The sequence below is a fragment of the Eulemur rufifrons genome, chromosome 17 (genome assembly GCF_041146395.1).
Source record: "Eulemur rufifrons isolate Redbay chromosome 17, OSU_ERuf_1, whole genome shotgun sequence".
Lineage (NCBI taxonomy): Eukaryota > Metazoa > Chordata > Mammalia > Primates > Lemuridae > Eulemur > Eulemur rufifrons.
Window position 1 is genome coordinate 34,761,776 of NC_090999.1, and position 20,003 is coordinate 34,781,778.

At 37.4% G+C, this 20,003-nt stretch overlaps 2 protein-coding genes and 1 pseudogene across 4 annotated transcripts in view; 1 reads left to right on the forward strand and 2 right to left on the reverse strand.

The window, feature by feature from the left end:
• The window catches only part of DHX29 (DExH-box helicase 29), a 43,660-nt gene extending 31,999 nt beyond the window's left edge, over positions 1 to 11,661 (reverse strand). For all 3 annotated transcript variants that reach the window (XR_011235944.1, XM_069492634.1, XM_069492633.1), the window contains exons 1-4: positions 11,481 to 11,661; positions 3,041 to 3,114; positions 2,035 to 2,148; positions 601 to 730 (exon numbers count right to left, since the gene is read on the reverse strand). Coding sequence is in view for 2 of the 3 variants with exons in the window: in XM_069492634.1 (XP_069348735.1) it covers positions 601 to 730; positions 2,035 to 2,148; positions 3,041 to 3,114; positions 11,481 to 11,661 (499 nt within the window). In the remaining variant the exon portion in view is untranslated. The remainder of the gene's footprint in view (positions 1 to 600; positions 731 to 2,034; positions 2,149 to 3,040; positions 3,115 to 11,480) is intronic.
• LOC138398573 (U2 spliceosomal RNA) lies at positions 6,200 to 6,409 on the reverse strand (annotated as a pseudogene).
• A 409-nt stretch (positions 11,662 to 12,070) lies between the features above and the next one.
• Positions 12,071 to 20,003, forward strand: part of MTREX (Mtr4 exosome RNA helicase) — a 92,534-nt gene continuing 84,601 nt past the window's right edge. Inside the window, exon 1 of the mRNA XM_069492635.1 lies at positions 12,071 to 12,215. Coding sequence (XP_069348736.1) covers positions 12,082 to 12,215 — 134 coding nt within the window. The 5' untranslated portion in view covers positions 12,071 to 12,081. The remainder of the gene's footprint in view (positions 12,216 to 20,003) is intronic.

Here is a 20,003-nt window from a genome sequence, read left to right on the forward strand (position 1 = left end):
CTATTCCCTCATCTCCCAAGAATAGAAATCCTACGATGTTCCTGGTTTTATCTGTTAAATTAGAAGTGAGTACACTCATCGATGATAGCTAGCCCACTTGTATTTGACCACTGATTTCACACTCAGTATGTTAAGTTCCTAAATTTTCATAAAAGGATCTTAACCCTTCCCACTCTTTAGTTGTCTGTCATACTATGTGGTAGTATCCTTCGTCAGTGACACAAGCTATTTGCACTCCAGGTTCCTGCCAAAGATTGCAACCATGAGGCTCTGCTTAATGAAATATTTATCCAAGAATAGCCCTAATTTCTAACCAAAATCCAGGAGACACAGCCTAATATGTTACTGATAGGCAAACTTTGAGAATCTGTTGTACTCAGTACATTGTAAAATGAAAGCAACACACACAAAAATTTCCTTCATAGACCACAATCTTAAAGGAGAATATACTGAAAAGAACAGAAAAAGGTAAGAACATTTTAAAAGTAAATAATTACAACAGTGAAAAAACTCAAGTACAAGCCAAAAGGTTGATACAAATACTTAAACTATTTCAAAAGATTTTAGAAACTGAAAAAATTTAATGATGATGCTGTTTACCATCTGAAAGGTTTAAACAGAGCCAATCCAAGGCAGAATGAAGATCACCTCCATGTAAGAGTGTATTGGTCATTGCATCCTCAATGTCCTTAGTCTTAAATGAAAATGCTTGCAAAGCCATATATAAATCCTATGAAAGCAAAATGTAAGAAAATCATATTTGTCAATTTCTTCTTCTTTCATAACTAATTTTATTCTCCCATTCATTTTAAGCCAGAAACTCTTGACACAGATTCTAATTTCAAAAATATCTTTTTTTTTTTTCCAGTTAGAAGTTAAATGTGTCATTGAATTGAGAATTTGGACGGTACAGATATATCTTAAAAAAAAAAAAAAAAAGACCAGGAGAAATTGTTCATATTCTCACTATTCAAAGACACTATTTATAATGTAGTATGTTCCTTTTCAGTCATTTTTCTATGATTTCATAAAAAGAAATTTCACTTAACATTATGACATAAGTATCTTCCCAAGTTATTAGGAAACTCTTCATCATCATTTTCAAGTTACATACATATTCCATTGGGTAGACCTGTTACAATTACACATTTTCCTATGGCCGAAAATTTAGGATATTTTCTTCTGTTACAAGCAGTGCTTCAACGAACATCTTTATACATAAAGACAAAGCATTTTTATTTTTAGGTTGTGAGGAGGGTGTTCAGTTGCCTGTTTTTTGTTGTTGTTGAGACAGAGTCTCACTCTGTCAGCCTGGATAGAGTGCAGTGGGGCATCACTGTAGCTCACTGTAACCTCCAGCTCCTGGGCTCTAAGCGATCCTTCTGCCTCAGCCTCTTGGGTAGCTGGGACTACAGGCACTGCAATGCCAGGCTGGGTTTTTTTTTTTTTTTTTTTTTCCTTTCTTTTTGGTAGACACAGGGTCTCACTCCTGCTCAGGCTAGTCCGAACTCCTGAGCTCAAGTAATCCTCCTGCCTCGGCCTCCCAGAGTGCCAGGATTACAGGCGTGAGCCACTGTGCCCTGCCAAGATAAAGTATTTTAATGTACTTTCTAAAGCATGATCTTTAGAGTTGGACAGAACTGTGTTCAAATCCACACTGTTTACTACTTACTAATTAATAACCTTAGGCTATAACTTATGTCATCTTTCCAAGCCTTAATTCTTTCAATTAAATGGGGCCAAATACATTTACCTTGCAGGATTGCTATGTCAGAGATAATGTAAGCAAAGTGCCCAGGACAGAGTCTAATATAGTAGGTGCTCAATAATATAATTTTGGAAATATAACTTAGTTTTCATATCACCATTTTAATGGGTACATCTGTACCTGGCACAATTCCTTCTCTATTCTTGAAGATGGAAATGGCCTACATAAAATCTCAATGTTGAAAAAGTCATTTTTGGCTCACATGTGGAACTGTCTTAAAAATGCTCCAGTAAAACCAAGGAACTTTTGAAAAGTTTGCAAAATACCTGCAGTTTTTTGGCAGTAAGTCTTCCAGAAATCACTCCCTTGTCATTATTTTGCTTTTTATGCTCATTGATCACTCCAATAATTCTTTGCTCAAGTTTGTTATTAATTACCACCTGTTGAAGCCAAAAAGGTCATTATTAAATTAGAAGCCAAATTATTAAAAAACCAGAAGCAAACCATAGAATTTTCTATATTTCTGCCAACCAAGCCCAAAATTCCAGCTAAAATCAGACACAGTAATTATCATTTTTTGGACTACCATTCATTTGACCACATTTCTATCATATATTTAAGAAAAAATGGGATATGGAAAAAGTGGCAAGATAACGTATGGCAAGAAAAAAATCCTTTCCTAAAGCCTTTTGAGGCCAGTGTCAAGACATTGTCCTTGGGCTACCCTTGGGTTGCGATCACAAAGATTCCTATATCCTATCCTAAACATACTGAACCAGAAATTCTTAGGGATGCAGGCCAGACATCTGCCTTCATGTAAACCAGCCCAAGCACACAGCCGGAAAGAATGAATGCTACATGAAAAAAGGGATTAATCAAGTGAAATTTAAAACTAAATATATAGTAATAATAGGTTACACAAATTCTTTTGGCTCTCAGAGTTTGATTCCTATTTTTTCTTAATGGCCACTTTACCTTCTGTTCCTACAAAAATACTTTTCTTTTATTACTTCTTAACTGAATGCCTACTGGAAACTAAGCACAAAAATATATTTCAGGAATTCAGTCTAGCCCAGGAAACATATATAAAGAGACAAATTATAGCCCAGCATCAAACCATGCTTAGAAGTTTGGATCTTAACCAGACCCTCCTTAATTTCTTACCAACTCTGAACATATATGTATGACTTACTTCTATTTAGCAGAGATAAGCTCTTAGTACTATTTATAAAAATTTTAAATGTCCCATTGTTTACTTTAAGTATACATCATTTATTTTTTTTGGAAAAAAGGGAACACTTTTTGAAATGTCTCAAAACCTTGGTTACTTACTTTCAAAATAGATTTATCCAGATTTGCAGGGCCACCAGAGTCATTTGTAGAATTAAAACTATAAATTTTTGGACCTGTATATAACAGACAACAAATAGTCAAGGCAATTTAGTAATATCCATTGTGCTATTTTAATTTTCCTCTAAAGATTGATAAATATTAAATAGTTGATTTCAGTTTCCCCCCTACTTCACCAAATAGCCCTGTCTAGTAATACCCTCTCTAAATTTTCAACATTTTTCCAATTAGCATTTCTGTAAGTTAAACCAGTTTCAGCAAATGCCTGTATATCTTTTGGGTTAAATTTACCTTCATCTTCATATTTTTTAACCAGATGCTTTTCTTCCTGGCACTTAGCTGAGGCAAGACTTCTCAGAGGACACTAGATTGTTGTCAGAGAAGACAGGTAAATTTTAAAGAGACAGCATCTCTCCCCAAAGATGGAGTTCCTATCCTTTTTTCCTTGGACTCAAGTTTCCTAGGGCTGCCGTAACAAATCATCACAAACTTGATGGCTGAATACAACAGAAATTTATTCTCTCACAATTCTGAAGGCTAGAAGTCCAAAATCAGGTATGAGGACCATGCTCCCTCCGAAGCCTCCACGTAAAAATGCTTCCTTGTCTCTTCCAGCTTCTGGTGACCCAGGTATTGCTTGGCCTATGGCAGCGTAACTCCAATCTCTGTCCCTTCTTCACATGGTCTTCTTCCCTATGTCTCTCACTGTACAAATCTCTCTCTCCATTCTCTTGTCACTAGTCACTCTAAATCTAGGATGATTTCATCTCAACACCCTTAGCCAATTAGATCTGTAAAGACCTATTTCCAAATAAGGTCATATTCTGAGGTTCCAGGTGGACACAAATATTCATTCAACTTGCTACAGTTGCCAAGTGTGTCCCAGTCAACAGAAATGTCATATGTTCTCAGTCCTCTAATGAGTAACCAGGAAGGAATAAATATTATTTTCAAACTTTTGGTCTTATGACCTCTTACTCTCTTAAAAATTACTGAGGATCCAAATAGTTTTTGTTTATGTGGGTTATATATACTGATATTTGCTATATTATAAATTAAAGGGGAAAATTTTAAATATTCATTAAAAATAATAAACTTGTTATATTAATATAAATACTTTTAATGAAATATGACTGTATTTTCTAAAATGAAACAAAGTATTTTCCATTTTTGCAAATCTCTTTAATGTCAGAGTGCCATAACAAAGTACCATAGACTGCTGGTAGCTTAATCAACAGAAATTTACTTCTCACAGTTCTGGAGACTGTGAAGCCCAAGATCAAGGTGACAACAAGGTAGGTTTCATTCTGCAGCCTCTTCTTTTGGCATGTAGGTGTCTTGATGTATGTTAATATGGCTTTTCCTTTGTGCTTACTTGGAGAGATTGAGCTCTCAGTTATCTCATCTTATAAGGACACTAATGCTATCGGAGCAGGGCCCCATCCTTATGACCTAATTTAATCTTAATTATTTCCTTAGAGGCCTTATCTTCAAATATAGCCATACTGGGGGTTAGGTTTTCAACATATGAATTTTTTGGGGACACATTCAGTCTATAACATCTGGCTTCTGCATTCAATCTGCTGTAATATTACATATCATGTAGCCTCCGAAAAACTCCACTGTACACTCAGGAGAAAGTGAGCATGAAAAATGGCAACTAACATCTTAGAATTATTATGAAAATAGTTTGACTTCACAGAGTCCTTGCCAAAAGAGTGTCAGTGTTCCTCAGGACCTCCTGAGTATACTTTGAGAACCACTGCTGTATAAGAATAATCCCAGAATCTTATAAAACCCAGTTACTGTTTCTATAAACCTTAAATTAAGGAAAGTTTTTTTTCACTTTGAGATACCTGAACATTAAGTGTTGTTTATTATGATTTTAATGTGAAAGACTTTAGTCTCTGTTGGGTTACATTAGGGTCTTCGTTTTAAGATACTAGCTAATATAATTAGATATTTTAAAACCAAAAGTTTTGAGAATAACTACTTGAAAGGAACTACTTTTATACTTGGGCAGTCTGAACTAGGGATATTTGTAGTTCCCTGAATTACTGCTGTGATATAGTTAATAGAAGAGTACCCAAGGCTACCTGGAATATGTTAAAAGATAGTAACAATCTGGCATAGTAATATTATTAATACTTTCCTTATTTTCTAGTCTCTGATTTTACCTTAATTCTAGTAATCTCATAAATTCATGTCAATGGTCATAAAGGAGAGTATATAATTAGTTGCCTTTAATCATTTCTGGGACTCTTAACAGTTATAGTAAGCTCATTCACAAATTTAGCACACAAAGTTTTAGAGGTTCCCAAACCCAATGAGCAGCCCCAATTATATTCTTTTTAAAAAAGTACACATAGATGAGCAGTTCATTACCAAGACTATACTGAGAAACAGTTCAAAGTTGATGTGTTATTGACAGGAGTGTGATTGTAATTTCCTTTAAAAATACTGTTGGTTTTTCTTTAATTTTGTGAATTGAAAAGATTGAAGTTAACTCTCATATGTCTCCTCCAAATATTTCACCTAAGACTTTCGACCATAATACTTCCTTTAGGTCAGCTTATAGTGAGAACTTCTAGAGGGCAAAGAAGAAAAGAGCTGAATCCCTGAAAATCATCAAGGGAATCAGGGAATCCTGCTGCCACATTCAATGGGTGGCAATCAAGGTCCCTAAGAATGGATGTGTTTTCATTTTAATCAATATCCTGAGGAACTAAAGCAATAATGAAATCTTACCATAGACATATCAACAATTAAACCAGTTAGCACCTATCATCCTCAAATTCTTCCTGAAATATGTTTATATATAATTTTTAACCAGCATGAATAAAATCTCCAGAATTTGGAATGTACTTTTAATAATTTTTGAAGGAAATCCTTCTAAAATGTATTTATACTTCCTGCCATAGTATAGAGTATAATAAGCAAAATTCAAAGCTTTTTATGATACATTTATATTATACATATCTATTAACGCACTGAGGTTTGCAGAGGCTACTGGAAACGCTCAGTTTACCTTTTATGCAATTCTCTGCAACTGCTCTAACTTTCTATCTGATGAGTCTTTCCTCTTCTCTCCTGTCAGCTGTCAATTTTCAGAACCTCAACCTAATAGCTCCCCACCCACAGCTTCTAATCTGTTACCTAGGAAAAAGTGAAGATGCCAGAAGAAAACGGATATTCAAACTTGTTAAATTGGTAACCCTAATTTCAAATATGATTTTAAGTTAGTAGGCCATGGAATAAAGCTGGTTTCCACTCTTTTGCCAAGTAAAGTACATAGGATTTATGATAGCTACTTCTCTACACTTGATCTTAGCCAAAGGGCCAAGAAGAGATAGCTAGCTACTTTCCTTACTGTTTACGAGACCTTTCTCTACAACTTTTGGTTTTGTGTTTCAGATGGTGAAAGTTATTGAAACCCTGACTGGAAGTAAGGATGTTCGTATGCAGAATCTCAAAGGCAAAGGTATTATGAATTCCAAATTTATAAATGACAGATCATGGAACAATGCAACATATATAACTGGCTCTTAAAAAAATTTATTACATGAAAGTTGAAGCACAGATAAACTAAGTGATTTCCTCAAAATGACTCAGCTAATTAAAAAAACATCAACTGTAATCAGTTTCTTATTGCCCAATACTCTTTCTTTTGATCCATATTCTTTTTACAATGTATTTTCTATCAAACAATGATGTTAATGACCCACTATCACTAAGACATTCACTTTGACTTGTTAGCAGTCTGACTCTCTTCTGATCAATAACGTGTATATCTCCTTTTTGTGCCCTTCCTTTTGCTCTCCCTTTGTGGCAACAATAGGTCCTTGCCACAGTGGGTCCAGTCGTCATCTGTGGCGTGTGTACCATGCTCTGTAAACCTATATCTTGCTCTGGCCCTATAATCCTATCTTTCTCTCCTCAATAAACCTCATTTTCATGCTTGCCTTAAAAAAAATAAAAAATAAATAATGTGTATATCTGCAAAAAGGTTAGGCAAGGAATCCAAACAGGGACTTGGCTCTGGTGGTAAATAGGACCCAGTCCTTATCCTCATGGGGCTTATACTCTGGAGGAGTAATGTAATTAGTAAGCAACTAATTACCCAAATAAGCTATGAAGGGGAAGTACAGAGTGCCAAGAGACTAGATGAAGGTAAATTGATATACTCTGAGCAAAAGGTAAATTGATATACTCTGAGCAATTATGGCCTATGAGGCTGTACATGCTGCTAGAGCCACCTGACTAATTTTGAAATATAAATCAGCTAAAGTCTCTCTTCTGTTTAATACCAATGCCAGCCCACCACTTCCCATTGGTCTGGCTCCTCCCTTAGACCTCCAATATCATTTTAATATTTTTCTTCTCTCATTACAGCCACACAGAATGCTTTTTTTCAACCTGCCAAGCTTGTTTCCACCTTAGGGTCTTCGGGCTTCTTGTTCCCTCTGCCACAAATACTCTGTCTCCAGGTCTTTCGACAGCTTGGCTGCTTCAGAACATATCAGCTTAAGTGTTTCCTAAGGGAAACTATTCCTATTCCAAACCAAATTAGACACCCTGCCCCATTTAATCTTTATCAAGTCACTATTTTCTGTGACTTCTGTGACTGTGCTTTATTTTGGTGACCAGAAAAAAATATTTATAATGGCTTTTATGAGTTTATTCATGACATCAGCCCTCCCTGTAAGAGGGAAATAAAATCTTATAACATTTTATAATAGAGATTTTAAAATCTCTTAAGATTTTAAGTTTCAGCTAGGTTCATGGATTTTTCAGAAACACAAACCTTTTGGAAAGAAGAGAAAATTTAAATTATTGAACCTCTTATTTTGGTCTCATTCACCCCACGATAAAGCAGCTGAGCTAATTATAACCAGGCCAAAGGCAGTGGCACTTCTAAGGCAAAAGCACAGGAACAGAAAGAAAGGCAAAGGAGAGGGCAGAATGGGAAAGATCTTGCTGTTCTTAGATCATGCCAGCCTTGCATCTTAAAGCCTTGCATCTCAATGCCTTTACTGTTCCCTCTGGCCAGAGGGCTCTTTTACCAGTAATCTGTGTAACTAACTTTACCTACCTCCTTTGCTTAAATGTCACTTTCTATATGATGCCTGACGCACCCTTTTTAAAACTGAACCTCTCCCCACCCTCCTCCCTATTCTGCCTACTAGCTTTATTAAATCCCATGGCTCTTATCATCATTCAATATAAAAGAGATTTCAGCTGTTTATCTTCCACCCCCAAAATGTAAGTCTCCACCTCCCACCCACACTCTCACCATAATATAAGTTCCATGAAAGCAGAGATTTGTCTCTTTTGTTTGTGTGGTATCCCCAGTGACTAAAATTTTGCCTGGCATATATCAGCTTTTTGCAAATTTTTTGATGAACAAATGAAATGAAAAAATAAGAGTGGTAAGAAAGCCCATAATTGTGCCAAGAGTCATTTGGTAGTACCAACGATTTTGTATCTCTAGATTAGAGTACAATCTTGAGCAACTATCCTGTGTATAGTCCTTCAAATTGGGAAGATAAGGAGGAATGGAAGTAGAGTAGAACAATTACATTTATATTAAGAACTACAAAGAGTTGAGTACTTGTGCACTTTTTTCCTCCAAAGTAGGTTTATTATATGTTATCTAAAAGTACTCCAAAAGGCTGAGCACAGTGACTCACATCAGCATTTCAAGAGGCCGAGGTGGGAAGATCACTAGAGGTCCAGAGCTTGAGACCAGTCTGGGCAACTAACTGAGCGAGACCCTGTCTCTACAAAGAATTAAAAAAAAAAAAAAAATAGCTGGGCATGGCAGAGCGTGCCTATAGTCTCAGCTACTTAGGAGGCTGAAGTGAGATGACAGCTTGAGCCAGGAGTTCAAGGAAACTGTGATCAACACCATTGCATTTCTGCCTGAGAGACAGAGCAAGAACCCATCTCAAAAAAAAAAAAAAAAAAAACCCAAAAGAAAAACAAAAAAAAATCTATACAAATTTAGTAGTTAATCTCTCTTTTTTTCTCTTGATTTCTTGGTCTTAATAATCCCTTTGAATTTTTGCTTATCATTTATCCAAGAAATTTTTTGAATGAACACATGTATAGCACTGGAGTAGATACTGCAGAGATATTAGTACATATCCATGACAGTTCTTACCTCCTGTAACTTTTTAGGATATATAAAATGTGTAATTCCTCACATATCATAAAGCAAGACCTAACTATCAAAAAGAATGAGGAAAATAACTATGATACATGAGCTGTGGATATCAGGAAGAATTCAAAAAGCAGATGATATCTGAGATGGGTATTTTAGTGTTTTGGTAGATGGTGTTAAGGATGGATTGCACTCTGTGAAAACAAAATGGCAAGAATAAACATGAGGAAGGAGAAAGCCAATGGTTCCATTTGGAACAATGAAAATACACCAGATTTGTTATTGCTGAACACTAGGATTAGTAAAAACAATGGATAAAGGGTCTCAGATGCTAGCTAAATGGTTTGGATTTTATCATAAAGTCAGTGAGGACGCTGTGGCAGAAAATGGGAAATGCTATGACCAAAGCAGCATTTCTGGAAGATCAATCTGATGCTGATAAGCAAGACAGATTGGAGGAAAAATGAGCAAAGATAGGGAGACTCATTAAAAGGCTTTATTGGTAATCCAGGAGTTCATGAGACTAGGGTGTGAACTACACAAAAGTGAGAGGGTATATATGAGAGACATGTTAAGTGAAAACTGCATAGAGCTTGGCAACAGACTAAGTGCAAGGAAGAAAGGAAAATATTAAAAGTAACTTTTGACCTAGGATAAACAGGAATATGGAAAGACAGAAACAAGGAAATAGGAAGAAAAGTTAGTTTGAAGAGAGAAGAGTAGTTTAGTATTAGCCATGTTAAAGTAGAGATGTCTGCAAAAGATAGGGCCAAATGGGCCAGGTACATGTAGAAATGGCTGACTTGAGCTTGGAAGAGAAGTCTTCTACAAAGGAAAAGATAACAAATAACAGAAATATATGAACTTTTCTAGAAGGGCTGTAGGAGGCGACTATACTGTCAAGGATTGAATCCTTGAGAAAGGGTCCCATTTGGGGGCTGGAGCAAAGGGAAGCCAAACAATACAACAAATGACTACCAGAAAGTTCAAATGATTCAGAGAAATTTAAGTAAAAGTCAAAAACAAATTGATCCACAGAGAAAACTGCCACAGCACTCAAGGATTAAGTCTATGCATTTGTAATTACAAACATACTAACTTTGTAACTAAAATATTACAATAAATTGCAGAACAAAGAACTATTATCCACTTTCTAGGTAAAGGTTGGTACCTGCCTACTTTTTCTGACTGATTTCTCCTTTGGCAATGCCTTTATTCTATGAATTCCTCAAGGGCTTCAAGCTCTTCCCTGACTCAAGATCTTTGCACATGGTGTTCATTATCTCTGCCTAGAATACTATTTCTTCCATGTTTCAGAGCTAACTCCTTTTCATCCTCCTGATCTCAGCTTAACTGTCATTTTATCACAGAACACCCACGATCCTTGCTCCCCGCCCCCCCAGTAAAAATTAGATTACACTGTGATTTTCTTTGTGGCACTTATCAATTATAAAGCAATATGTTATCAGTTAATGCCTCTCTCTGACATTAGAGTGGTAAGCTCCATGAGACGTGATGTCTCTATTTTGCTCACCTCAATCCCAACAGAGGAATGATACACGTGTCAGATACACGGTTAAGTACTAGTGCATATACACACAGATGGGCAATAATTATTTGTTGAATATTCCAGTAAGAAATACAAGCAAACAACCCAGGCAGAACAAAACAGCATATAATCGTTCATTTTTTGAAACCAGCCATAATAGTGGCCTGCTGATCTGGAGCAGGAATCGGCCATCACCAAGTTGAGTTATCAAACCAATTTGCACGGTAAGCAAAAATACATGGCTGCAGAAAAAAGCGCATATAATTTCACAATAGGCTACATCCATGCTCAGTGTGTAAGTTTTGTAATTGTTATTAAGGATCGATTTTTCCCAGAATATGTGGAGACACAGGTAAAAAATGGGGCTGGCACCAAGAGATTAGGAACTCCACTCACTAACATCTCTGCACTAGCCTATCTAGCTGAGATGACGGCTCAGGACAGATCTCTGCTGAAACAGAAGCTAATGCAATTATTTTGTTCTTGGAAGGGAAACGCCAAGCTGCAACAGTGTTACCATCAGAATTTTGAAGTACCAATGAGCCTAGCCAGAACTAAACCGAGGCCACCCCCATGAAGAGCCAGCAGCCCCGGGTGTGGTAGGTAACAAATTTTGAGCCCCAGGGTCCGTCCGGGTTCGAAGGCTTCTTCCTCCGGACAAGCAGCAGGATCTCGGGACAGATAGCCAGGGGCCAGGCGACCTCTCGTACCTTGCTTGACTCGGGGATCCCTGGCACAGGCAGCGGCGGCGGGGGGCGGCCTGGCCACCGGCTTCTTGCTTTGGGCCTCCCCGGCAGCTCCGGCCTCGGCGGATTTGGCTCTGGAAGCAGACACGGCGGCCCGAACCGCTGCGGCTGCCGGCGCCTTGTGTTTCTTGTTTTTGCCGCCCATGTTGCAGCTGTGATAGAAGATTCCTCGCGGTCCAGGCCCCGGCGCCACCACAGCACAGCCACCGAGAGCTCTTCACATTCCCCGGCTCCGGCGCCGCCACCCTGCGTCCTCCATCCGGGCTTTTCGGGCAGGGGCGACCGCTGCCTCGCAATTGGTCCGATTCTCCAAGCTCCGCCTTTTTGCGTCCCCGAGTACCTGCCGCATGGCGCCGTGTTCCCTCTTAGCCATTGAGCTACCTACTCAGTAGAGGTCGGAAAGAAAAAGAAAGATCAAAAAGGAAAAAAGTCCGGAGAGAATTTCCGCGCGTCGTGCGACTCGACTTCTTTTGTCTCCCACGGGCCACTGTTTTGCCTTTACTGGGCGTCACTGGGCAGTCGCGGGGCATCGTGGGAAGGTTATTCGGTCTCATAGCTCTGAAAGATGGCGGACGCATTCGGGGACGAGCTATTTAGCGTGTTTGAGGACGACTCAACCACTGCGGCCGGAACCAAAAAAGACAAGGAAAAGGAGAAGGGGAAATGGAAGGGGCCTCCGGGGTCTGCAGACAAGGCTGGGTAAGGAAAATATACCAGTTATTTTTATTTCTTTCGGTGCTAAGGGAAGAAAACACGACACCCTTATGAAGAGCGCGAGAAAGTGAGGTGTACGTTGAGTGGCGTCGGTAAGTGAAGGGTTTTGAGAAAAAAGTTGGAGCGGGGAAAAGAATGCTGGTTCGAGGAAACCGGGTCTTGGCGTTTCTTGATGTAGGCAGGCAGCGTGAGCTTCTGACGCTTCACTTCCTTACGTCTGTGTTGCTAGCTTTCCCCCATCATCGCGGTGAGTTGCAGGCAGGTAAGCTGTCCGTTAGGTTGTATAATCACAGCACCTGCACACACCTGGCACATGGTGTTTAATAAACGAAACAAATGATTAGTTGAGTAAAGGGGGAAGAAGCTTAGAAAAGTGATTTGAATTGATTTGGGGGTGAGGAGGAAGGGCAAATAGCAACAGGAGAAGGGAGAGAAATTTAGTCTCCGAGCAGTTTTCTCTCTCATAAGATGGAGATAATTGTCCCTACTACTAGGGTTGTTGTGAGGATTAAATGAGGTAATACGTGTAAAGCACCTAACAACGTTTAGCACATTAGAAACTAATGAACGCTAGCTATCGTGAGTTTATTTAGAAAATTCTTTAAAATTACTGGATTCTACACATATGTGTAGACTGATGTATATAACCACCAAAAAGTGTACAAAACTGTTTATAGTAGAACAAGGAAAAGCTATTACTTGAATTAGATAAAGTAAGGTGACTCATTATTAATCAACAAAATGTACTCTTGGCATGGAGGGGGAGATACCTGATAGGTGCTTGAAATTAAATTAAATATTATTTTTGCTCTCAAGGAATTCGTTCTAGGTAAGAAGATAGAACAGATACACATTTTAAAGAGTTACAGTACAGGTTAGTAAGGGATGGACTTAAAATGGGTGTTACGTACAGTTAAGTGTTATAAAAGTTGAGGAAAGGGAGATATCTAGTTGTGCCTTTTGGGGAGGTTTACATGCAAGAGAATATTCTGGTTTGAGGAAATGGCATGTTAATGGTGCCAAGATATTTTTAGGAGCACAAATTGGGCTAGAGGGAGTGTTTGCTTAGGGACCACAAGAAATAACACTGGGAATATAAATTGGGTTTAGATAATGAGGGTCCTTTAATATCAAGCAGAGGAGTTTTTGGGTCCCACCCGCCCCAGGCAGTGTCTTTCTCTGTCCCACAGGCTGGAACTTCTGGACTCAAGGGGTCCTCCCACCTCAGCCTCCTGAGTAGCTAGGGCTACAGGAACTACAGGCCTGCGCTACCACAACTGGCTAATTAAAAAAAAAAAAAAATTTTTTTTTTTCCCAGAGATTTGGGTCTCAGGCTGGCTCAGCATGTTGCCCAGGCTGGTCTTGAACTCCTGGTCTTAAGTGATCCCCCTGCCTCAGCCTCCCAAAGTTCTGGGATTACAGGTGTGAGCCACCGAGCTAGTCCCAAAACGAGGAGTTTTTTATTTCATTTTTAAAACCCAGTTGAACAAGATTTTTTATGTTTTTATTTCCTAACTTAGTGATTGGATAAATAGAATAATAGTTTAGGAAAATTAATATGGTAGTGGTTGGCAGGGTACCTGTATACTGAAAAAGAATAAACACTCATAATAAGAAGGTAAATTAGTAAAGTGTTTCAGTTATCCAGTTACAGAAGTGAAAAGACCTTCAACTCAGGAGGTGGCAGAAGGGATGAAAAGATAGGAACATGTTAAGGAAAAATATTTGACAGGCCTTAATTAATTAAGGAAAATAATGGAAAGGGAGTCAAAAGAGATTTTTAATTTGGATGTCAGGGTAAAAAAAAAAAATAAGGAAGTTCAGAGGTTTTAATTTGGAGATAAAATTGGCTTGAGACAAAGTGAGATGATGGTAGTATACCTGTATGGAAATGTCCATTGAGTAGTTTTAATAGGAGTTTAGAGAGAGATCAGGAGTGGAGGTATATATTTGAATGTCATTTGAATTGGTGTTTGTTGAGGTGGAGATCCCTGTGGGAAAGTATAATGTTACTTAGCACAGAACTACTGGAGAAGATGCATAACACTAAAGGAGAGATTAGAGGGAGAGCAGAAAAATCTGTGTGAAATGTCACATAAACGTAGAACAAAGAGGAAAAATAGCTTCCACTCATTGATTTGGAGGGAGTGGGAGAGTTTGGGGGAATTTTTCAGGGAAAATGAGAAAGGAGGACAGGTTCTTTTTATTTTTTTCAGGACAGGAATTAATAGTTGCTGGTGTGTTTAAATGGGCAACTCTGACATTATGAAGACAGTGTGTATATTACCTCAAAATAGGTATTTTACTAGGGTAAAATTAGTTTGATTTGCAGCATAGTAGGGACAAGCTGTTTCACAAACTTCCACTTTGAAAATTGAGGAAATAAAAATAATCTGATTTACATTTTAATTTTATTGGGAAATATGTGAACATTAGAGAAAGGAAATAAGAAAAGAAGTACATTAGTAGATTAAGGGGCTTTGTTTACTACCAACAATTCTAGCTAGACCTTGTCTTCTAGGTATTTTTAGGAAAAAGTCCAATTTACCTGATTGCAACTATCATTATTTGTGTGAATTGTGATATTCCCATCTGATTTTTGTAACACAGGAGGGCAAATCATGGAACTTTAGAAGAAATTGTCCTGTGTATTTAATACTCTAGACCAAGTAGGGATTTTTTTAAATAAAACTATGAGAATTGTCTAACTGTATATATTATATAACAAATGTATGAAGAACTTCATGTACCCATAACTCAGCTTCAGCAATATCAGGTCATGGTCAATCTCTTCCCACGCCTTCTTTTTTCTTTTCTTTTTTTTTTTTTGAGACAGGGTCTTGTTCTGTCTTCTGGGATGGAATGCAGTGGTGCCATGATAGCTCACTGTAACCTCAAACTCCTGGAGCCTTGAGCAATCCTCCTGCCTCAGGCTCTCAAATAGCTGGGACTACAGGCGTGCCCCATCACACCTGGCTAATTTTTCTAAAGACGAGATCTCGCTATTGGTCAGGCTGGTTAGGAACTCCTGGCCTGAAGTGATCCTCCTTCCAGGACCTCCCATAGTGCTAGGATTATGAGCGTGAGCCACCACACCTGCGCCCCGCCACCCTTTTTAAAATCAAATGCTACTCATCTTGTTTTTTTCTCCATAAATATTTCAGTATTCATCTCGTCCAACAAAATAATAAATAATTCCTTAATATCATTGAATACTCAATCCCCAGTGAGATTTCCCCATTCATCTCAAAAGTTTTTTGGTAGTTGGTATTTGAATCAGGATCCAGAAAAAGCCCATACACTGTTTGGTTGTTACTATATATCCCATACGTCTTTTATTCTGTAACATCCTCCCTCTTTTTTTTCTTATGCCATTGATTTCTTTTTGGAGGGATGGGTGAGGGGAGAAACCAGGCTCTTCTCCCGTGGAGTTTCCCACATCCTGGATTTGCTTTCTTAAGCTGTATTTAACTTAACTCCTCTATCCTCAAGTATTTTCTGTAAACTCTCCTTACTTCTAGAGCTGCACTGTCTGATGTAATAATCACTATTCACATGTAGCTACTGAGCACTTAAACTATGACTTGTAAATTGAAATGTGAGGTAAGTGTAAAATACAAGATTTTGAAAACTTAATATGAAAAAATTGTAAAATTGCTCATTAATTTTTATCTTGATTATAATTGTGCTAATATTTTGCATATGTTGAGTTAAGTGAAATGTATTAAATTTATATTACTTGTTTCTTTTTACCTGTTTTTAATGTGGTTACCTAGAAAATTTCAAATTATGTGCATAGCTTGCATTATGTACGTTATATATTAGTGCTGATCTAGTGGCTTGATTAGATTCAGGTTCAGTTGTTTTAGATAACAATACTTTATAGTGTCACAACGTATCTCCTATTGCATTACGCCATGAGACACACAATGTCTGCTTGTTCCACTCTTCTGAGATTGATCAGTTGGTTAAAATAGTGTCAGCCTAATTCCTCTCAACCTTTCATGTGATGGCTTTAGCACCTGTTGATGATTGCGTAGGTCCATTATTTCATTAGTAGTTGTAAAATACTACTTGGAAATTGAAATGTGAGGTGAGTGTAAAGTACACACCTGTGATTTTCTATTTTTATCATTTCTTTCTGCATTTATTACCTAAAATCCATCTATAGAAAAAAAGAACATTCCCTCATCAGCTGTTTGTTTACCTTGAAATATTAATATGATTCATAAAGAAAAGTCGGGATAAATGCTTGATTCTTTCACATTATCAATTTTAAGAGAGATAAGTTGTGCCCTAAAGGAACTTTCAGTGGTGACCAATATGATTTTGTATTTATGAATGGATAGATTTTTATTTATTTGATGTGTTTTACTCCTTTCACTTATTTTCTTTTTCTTTTTTTTTTTTTTAACTTTATTGGGGTATAATTGAAGTATAGTAAACCATCACCACAATCAAGATACACATTTTCATCTCCTCCAAAGTTTTTTGTGTTGCCCCGCCCCCACCAAAGAGAAGGAGTCTTACTCTGTCACCCAGGCTGGAGTGCAGTAGCCTGATCATAGCTCACTCCAGCCTTGAACTCTTGGGCTCAAGTGATCATCCTGCCTCAGACTCCTGGGTAGTGGGACTATAGGCATGTGCCACCATACCTGCTAATTTTTTTGTTTTTATAGAGATGGGATCTTGCTTTGTTTGTTGCCCAGGCTGGTCTCAAAGTCCTGGCCTGAAGCGATCCTCCCACCTCAGCTTCCCAGAGTGTTGGGATTACAGGTGTGAGCCACTGTACCCAGATTTTTGCCCCTTTTTGATGCATCCCTATCACCACCCTAGATCCCAGGTAATCACTGATCTTTCCGTCACTGTAGAACTGCTTGTATTTTCTAGAATTTTATTTAAATTTGTTAAAAATTTTATTTATATACAGTATGTATTCCTTTTTACCTGGCTTCTTTTACTCAATCCAAGGTTTTTGAGTTTCATTCTTGTTGAGGCATGTATCAGTAGTTTGTTTCTTTTTATTGCTGAATAGTATTTTGTTTCTGGATATACTGTATTTGTTTATCCTGCATCTGTTAGTGGAATTTGTGTTGTTTCCATTATTATTTTTGATACTTGGATTTCCAGTCTTAAGTCAGTGAGAGCCCTTCAAGTTGGCTTTGCGTCTTTTTGACAATACCCAATCAATCTTTTGATAGCTTATATTCTTTCTGGATTTTCTGGACTCACTATACATTTTCAGCCCCAGACCTGGAATCAGCCATTTCTCTAAGGAGTTTCTAGTTTCCTGTAGTGAGAAATGTTATTTAGGGCTTAGAATGCACAGTGCTACTGGATTTCATTGCTTTTAGGCCTTTATCATGCAAAGAACTAGGGAATCTTCTTAGAAAAAATACAAGTGGTACTGACATTTCCAAGACAATTCATATCATAGGGTTTTTAATTTATATCTTTGATTTTTATAATTGTATCCTTTTTGGGTTTTTGCTGAAAATCCTCATTCCTAATGACAATTACCTAAACTTTATCTTACATATACCTATAATAGCTTAAAGATAAGAGTGAGAATATTGCCATTAGGAATAAAATTTTAAATGCAGTTTATGGTTCTGTTTGTCCTTAGAATGTATCATACCAACAGTAAATACTCTACAGTAGTTCTTTTGTTTAAATGTTTATGCTACTAACTTGATATTTATTGTGTTCATTCATTTCAGTGTATTTTCGGTTTTAAGGATTGCCAAAAATTTAATTTTTAAGAAATGTGAAACATGTTATGGTTCCCAAATCAAAAATATAAAACATACATTCTTGCTTCCATCCTGCCCCTTCTGCCCTGTTTCCTTCTTCTCCTTTAGTTTTTGCTTTGTCCTTTATTTCTCTTCAAAAATATCAAAAAATTGTGTACATGTGCGTGCACACACGTGCATGTCTGTCTTCTTCACTTCTCACTTCTTGTGGTAGCATTTAAAAACTGTAATTTAGCTTGCTTTTTTACACTTAATGTTAGGACAGAGATCATTCTATATCAATATATAGAGATCTTTTTTATAGCCGCATAGCTGTAATCTATTATGTTGGATTGATTCAATCAGTGCTCTTAATGAATGTTGTATTACTTTTAGTCTTTTGCTATTAAAAATGATGTAGCGGCCAGACGCGGTGGCTCACGCCTGTAATCCTAGCACTCTGGGAGGGTGGATCGTTTGAGCTCAGGAGTTCGAGACCAGCCTGAGCAAGAGTGAGACCCCATCTCTACTAAAAATAGAAAGAAATTATATGGACAGCTAAAAATATATATAGAAAAAATTAGCCAGGCATGGTGGGGCATGCCTGTAGTCCCAGCTACTCGGGAGGCTGATACAGGAGGATCCCTTGAGCTCAGGAGTTTGAGGTTGCTGTGAGCTAGGCTGACGCCACGGCACTCACTCTAGCCTGGGCACCAGAGTGAGACTCTGTCTCAAAAAAAAAAAAGAAAAAAAGAAATGATGTAGCAATGAATACCCTTGTATGTGTCTGTTTTTTGTTTGTTGTTTTTGTTGTTTTATCTTTGGCATAGATTCCTAGAATTGGAACTACTAGGTCAAAGGGTAATTAAGTGTGTATTTTGGCTAGGTGTTGCCAAATTCCACTCCACAGGAGATGTACCATTTTGTGTTTTCAACAATGTGGTAGGCAAAGTGATGATCCCCTAGTGAGGTCTATGTCCCAATCCTTAGAACCTTTGAAAATGTTAGGTTACATGGCAACCTAACGTGTCTGTTACTGTTATATAAATGGAATCATTTAAAATATATTCTTTTGCATCTGCCTTTGGTTTAGCATTGTTTGTACAATTCATGACTGTAGCTGTAGTAGTGATTCTCAAAGTGTGATTGAGTTTTGGTGTGGAATCAAAGGGGGAAAGCCACAATTATCTGAAGTCTATTAAAATACTCTGCCCTTTTTCAACTACATATCTGTATGAGGCTGGATTTTTCTTCATATGCTTAACCAAAACAATGTATCACAACAAGTTGAATATAGAAACAGATAAGAGTCCAGCTGTTTCTGTTAAGCCAGATGTTAAATATAATTACAAAAATATAAAACAATGGCATTCTCATTAAAAATGTTTTTGGAAAATAGTTATTTTTTTTTTTTACCAAAAATGTTAATTATGTTACTATGCAATGGTTTTATTGTTGCCATTTTAAAGTGAAGCAATAAGTAAATATTTAAAAAAATTTTAGTTTTAAAATCTAATAATGGCAATAAATATAACAACATAAACAAAATTCTTTGCAGTCCTTCATAACTTTTAAAATTGGGAAAAGACTCTGAAACCAAAAAGTTTCAGCAACTGACCTGGTATTGTCTAATTTATATTTCACTGATAAGGAATGATGGTGAGCTCCTTTTTGTATGCTTGTTGCACATTTGTATATCATCTTTTGTAAAGTGCCTGTTAGGTCTTTTGCTCATTCTTTAAATTGGGCTGTCTTTTTAAAAAATTGACTTATTATCCTCACCCCTCAGTATTTTAGATACCTTTTAAAGTTATGTTTCAGATGTCTTCTCCCACTCTTGTCTCTTTACTCTCTTAATGCCTTTTGATTAACAGAAATTCCTAATTGTAGTGCGTTTGATTTACCACACTTTTTGGTTAGTAGTTTTATGTCCTGTTTAAGAAATCATAGCCGGGCGCGGTGGCTCACACCTGTAATCCTAGCACTCTGGGAGGCCGAGGTGGGTGGATCGCTCGAGGTCAGAAGTTCGAGACCAGCCTGA